The 5,717-nt window shown below is 41.6% G+C and overlaps 1 protein-coding gene across 1 annotated transcript; it reads left to right on the top strand.

Moving 5' to 3' along the window:
• The first annotated feature begins 2,577 nt into the window (after positions 1-2,577).
• LOC147611436 (pentatricopeptide repeat-containing protein At4g33990-like) lies at positions 2,578-4,000 on the top strand. Its single transcript, XM_086784901.1, has 4 exons — positions 2,578-2,785; positions 2,887-3,348; positions 3,456-3,719; positions 3,831-4,000. Exons 1-4 carry the CDS (start codon positions 2,578-2,580, stop codon positions 3,998-4,000), a joined length of 1,104 nt encoding a protein of 367 aa, XP_086641027.1.
• The last annotated feature ends 1,717 nt before the right edge of the window (positions 4,001-5,717 follow it).

Genomic DNA, 5,717 nt, shown 5'->3' with positions numbered 1-5,717 from the left:
AAATTACATGTAAGGCATCAAATCCCCATGTATAAATGCTCTGTTGTCAGCACAAAACTATAATTTTCAAGTGCATATTTGATGCTTAAAATCAAGCTTATTTGCTTGTCAATGGTTATGGGCATTTACTCAATCGTATAGTCATATGTTTACCCAAGCATATACTCATATGTTTATACATGTTTAAGCACAATGTTGAGGTGGTTATGATGTGTTTATAGGAGTACCAAGCCAAAAACAGCCCTCTTTCTCATGCAATTTAGCCTCATCATCATGTGCAAATGATGCTCATCACTTACCAGCAAGTATGTGTACATTGTTTTGATGCTTTGCTAGAGTATGTGAGCTTCTTAACCACTTCTTTCTTCTCATGCTACACCAAGTATTATACTCTATTCTCAAATTCTCACTTCCTTCTCATACATACTAGACTCATTATATTATCACTCTTTATTATATTTTGGAGAACCCTCACTAGCAAAGCCAAATGTAATTATTAAGGGAAAAACACGTGGCATATCTCAGCTTCCAGCATTCCAATTTTTTTTATAGGGCTATAGTCGTAAACTAGAGTGCTTGGGTAGCCTTATCTTTATCTGCCTGTATAAGTGCACGAGTGTGCTCAAACAAACGTGAAGTTGAATTCATACTAACATAGAACATTCAAAGATAAAGTGTTGCTCAAAATAAAAAATGAACACACGTTGCATCTAGGACATAATGCAATGTTGCTGACAACAGTATCACACTCAGAACACCATTGCTCATATAACATCTCCACGTTATACAACGTGGAAGCGTTTGGCATTAGCAGTTGCTTTCTTTTCCTCAAAGTTCAAAATTAACAAACATACAACCATGTAGTTTTATTATAAATAGCTTGAAATGATTGAACAAACATGAATATGTAAACATACTTAGAAAATAAATATGTAAACATACTTGGAAAATAAATATCTTGAAGTGATCAAACGAACATGAATATGTAAACATACTTGGAAAATAAATATCTTGAAGTGATCGAATGAACATGAATCTATAAAGCATACTTGGAAAGGGTGCTAGAGGCACGCCTGATATCGATGAACTACACACCTATGCTTATGATGATCGATGGAGATCTTGAAGTACCTTGCAAAAAGGATAATCACAAATTGGTTAGAACATATGAATCTGAGTTACACGTTGTCGTTCAAGTCATTCGAATTTTGCGATTGTTTGTGTGAGCGAAAAAAAACCCATACATAAAGTATGGCGGGGAGTTGGCACAGTCCTCCTCAAAAATTTCTAAACATAAGGGAACGTGCCCTTTCCCAATTTCCCAAATAACACTCTCGAAATCGAAAGTGGACCAAAGATACACCTTCAGTGTTGAAAATGGCGAGTAGTTTGTTTGAATATAAAAGAGAGAAACATAGGAATACCTTTGTCAACCTGTAATATTGAAGTAGATGATATTGTTTCAAGACAAAATTAAGATGCAGGCAAAGCTTCTCCTACAGATGGCTATCAAAACACCTTGATCAAATAGCTAAACCTAAAGAGGGCATGCTTGAGGAGCTTCTTTCTCGGGATGCCTACAACCCCAGCTTCTCGTTGCCTGCAGATGCCTACCACAAGCTCACTACTGCTGACCTCGAGCGCCACCCACAGGCCTGGCCACCCAAGGTAAGAATTACCTCGCGCAGACTTATTGATTCCTATCTTCTGAATAGGAAAATCCTGATGCTGCAGATTATTGTATAATTCGATGCTTAGTGATGCAATCGATGTGGATCGATGGCTAGCAAGGCCCAAAAGACATGGTAAGCAATCGTAATCTGGCATCGTCGAGCTCTCAAAAGCTTGCTTTGCTGGGATCTGGGTGCAACTGCAAGGCCAAATTCAGTCGATTGCCTACCATAGATGCATTGGATGTTGAACGTGTGTATAACATGGGTTCTGAGATGGTGTGCACAAATGAAGGCTTGGGGGTATACAGGGGCAAGGGTTTTGATGTGCTGATCATAGTGAAAGACATGGGAACCCATGCAGGCCAAGCATCTGGCAGAGGGCACTGTCCATGGGCTTTGATATGTTGAGCACAGTGGAAGACGTGGGAACCTATGATGGCAAAGCACCTTTGCCCATGGGTTTGGATGTGTTGAGCATAGAAAAGAATATGGGAACACATAGCGGCAAGGCATTTAGCTCTATGGCAAATTCGAATGCCGCAAATACTGGGTCAGATGAAAACCTAGCGAGCATTGAAGAACCAAACAAAGGCACTGTCATGGCTGAGCTATCTGTGGATGCTGGCACATGGCAACAACCCAAAGATAGTGCAGTCACATGGCAACATGACACTGATGATGCTGTTTTTGAAATGCTGAGCATGGAGGATGCACTAGCCTCTTTGTTACAGATAGTTGATGTGCCCTCAGTAGAGAACTTCATCTGCATCATGCAGAAGTGTAGGAAAACATCAAATCTTGTACATGGCCCCAGCATGTACATTTGCACCCGTGTAATAAGGGCCTGGAAGGTCACAAAGGGCTAGGTAATTTTCTCATCCCAATGTTTTTTGAATGCGGAGGCATGGCTGATGCTGAGCGGCTATTTAACCGGTTGGATTATAGAAATGAGCATTCTTGGAGTTCGCTCATTCAAGGTTCTGTTGCCTGTGGGGAAGTACAATGGGCTGTGGACCTGTACGCGATGATGCTACATGATTCCATTGATCCTAGCAATTACACATTTGTGGCCCTACTTAAAGCTTGCAAACAACTGAGTCATGTGGAAAGAGGTCAATTTTTCCATGCAGAGATTGTTAAGAAGGGAACGGAAATAGATTCTTTTATTGGCAGTGTCCTGGTGGACATGTATGCTAAATGTGGTCACTTGCAGAAGCAAGCCAGACATTTGATGAGATGGCAGTTCAAGATGTAGTTTCATGGACCGCATTGATCTCAGGATATGTAGAACATGGGCTTGGTGAAGAAGCATTGAATTGTGTGGAAGAGATGCAATCAAATGGTTTGTCTCCAGATGCTGTTATAATTGTTTTCATCTTGAAAGCTTGTGGCAACATATGGACCATAGAAAACTGCCAAAAAATACACACAGAGATTGTTAAAATGGGTTTTACTGGTGAACGGTTTGTTGGTAATATTCTCCTAGATACTTATGCTGGATGTGGCTCACTTATAGAAGCAAGGAAAGTTTTCGGAGAGCTGCTAGTTAGAGATGAAGTATCATGGACTGCAATGATTTCAACATATGTGGAACATGAGCTTGACCACGAAGCATTGAATTGTTTGGAACCTATGCAACTGGAAGGTGTGACCCCTGTTCCTGTAACATTTGTTTGTATCTTGAAAGCTTGTGTGAGAATTGGTGCCATAGATATTGGCAGAAACTTACATGATGAGGTTATCAAGCAGGGTTTTGAAGGAAATCCTTTTGTTGCAACACAGTGGGGGATATGTATGCCAAGTATGGGTCCCTTTCAGATGCTCAGGAAGTTTTAAGCATGATGCCAATTCAAGGTTTTGCTGAATATGGGCCTAGTGAGGAAGCATTGACCCGTTTTCATCAAATGCAACCAGAGGGTATACTTCTGGATGTTGTGACATGGGCTTGCATCTTGAAAGCTTATGGCAGCTTAGGTGCCCTAGATAAGGGCCAAGAACTACATGGTGAGGTTGCAAAGATGGGACTGGAAGGAGACCTTCTAGTCGGTAATGCTTTAATGGATATGTACTGCAAATGTGGGTCACTTATAGAAGCTCGAGAAGTCTTTGACATGCTTACAGTACAAGATGAAATCTCATGGAATGCATGAATTCAAGGTTATACTGAACACGGGCTCGATGAACAAGCATTGAACTCTTTCCAGCAGATGAAATTGGAGGGCGTTTCTCCAGATGTAGTTTCTTGGAACATAATGATACTGGGCTATGCTGAGCAAGGAGAAAAGGATAAGGCTTCTATGGCAAGAGCAAGGCCTGATACCAAATAGTGTCATTTTTATGAGCATCCTAAAAGCATGTGGTGATCCAGCAGCCATAGATAGTGTGAAACGAATCCATGCTCAGATTTGTGAAGTCGAAGTGCATGAGGAGACTGATATAATCATAGCAACCACTCTTATTGACACCTATCGCAAATGTGGAAGCATGGTGGATGCCCAGAAGGTCTTTGATGCTTCATCTGCAAGGGTCCTTGCTACATGAAATGCCTTGATAACAGGTTATGCATGTCAAGGCCAAAGCAAAATTGTCTTCCACCTGCTTTTGAAAATGGAGGAGGATGGCATACAGCCAGATGAAGTCACTTTTCTCAGTATTCTCAACGTATGCAGTCATGTGGGTCTAGTGGATAAAGGCCAGGAGTACTTTGAGATCATGTGCTAATTGTGTGGCATTACTTCTCACCTTGAGCACCACACTTGTATGGCTGATCTCTACGGTTGTGCAGGTCAATTGGAAGAGGCTGTGGCAATTGTGGAGTGACTGCCCACTCGACCTGATCTGGTGGTGTGGCATACTGTGTTGGGTGCTTGCTGAAAGTAGTTGGGTAACATAATGTTTGAAAGTAAGGCATTTCAACATGCTATTGTATTGGACAAAAGACACGCTGCACCATATGTCTCCATGGCCAACATTTATGCAGATGTTGGCATGTGGGAGGATTTCAAGAGGATTGAGGCAATGAGAGCAGTTTAAGGAAATTTCTAAATTTAAGATAAAAAAACTTTGCCTATATTTGATGTGGGAGTCTCTAAAACAAAGATTTCTTAAAAATTGGAGATATCCTTGTTAAATGGAGGAAAGGTGTGCAATGCCGTATCTTGGCATTGATTGGCTATGGGATATGGTTAAACTCTGCAAGGTGTAATATGCAGTTGACTAATGGAGATTTTAATGATACTCCCACAAAAGCAGAGTTAACCATAGGCCCTGGGGCCCTTGTAAGTGAGTTGATGTGCACATAACTGATTGTTGGAGCCGAAAGTGTGTGGATCTGTCTGGATCTAGTCCAGCACTAGAGGTAGGTAGTGACCTGCTGAACCCCCCTGGTTGTTGATGGGGACGTTGTATGTGACATGATTGGTAGTCATGAGTCATCCATAGGCAAGGTGGTTAATGGTTTGGGTGCCTCATGTTTAGGTGTATCTACCCAATCTCTCTCCAAGGCTGGGGGGTTGTCCAGAGTGTTTGGCCCTATTGGTGGGGTTGCAAAGACAGCCCCACAAGCATTGATGGACACAGGAGGCACATAAGAGTCTTCCATGACAAGGAAAACATGCTTTTAAATTTCAAGGTATTGCACCCTACAGACAAACTTGGTGATGCAGGGATATACAAGTTGTGTGCACATATGCAAGCGCCTGATAACGTCTGAGACCATTGTCTGTGCTGTAAGATGCCTGTTGAAATCATGACGGTTTCATGATCGTGCCATTCAAGTAAAGCAATGCAATTATTATGTATAGATGTGTGGTTTGCCTCTAACTTGAAAATGATCTTATGAGGCTACTGGTAGTGCTATGTAAGAAATTGAGAGTTTTTGTGCACTTCTGAGGATTGATAAGCAATGTTTCTGGAACCTGCCCACATGTATCTACTGTGTGCAAGGATGCATGTATGTGGTGTGACCAACCTATACTTATGGGGTCAATAATGAAGAATCAGGCTTGGCAGTTTTGAGGTCTGTTGTGTGCATGGGTCTAGGTA

Source organism: Cibotium barometz, chromosome 47 (genome assembly GCF_041138505.1).
Source record: "Cibotium barometz isolate CiBa-2024 chromosome 47, ASM4113850v1, whole genome shotgun sequence".
Taxonomy (NCBI): Eukaryota; Viridiplantae; Streptophyta; class Polypodiopsida; order Cyatheales; family Cibotiaceae; genus Cibotium; species Cibotium barometz.
Note: the sequence above shows the minus strand (reverse complement) of the source record. Positions and strands in the feature narration are given on the sequence as shown.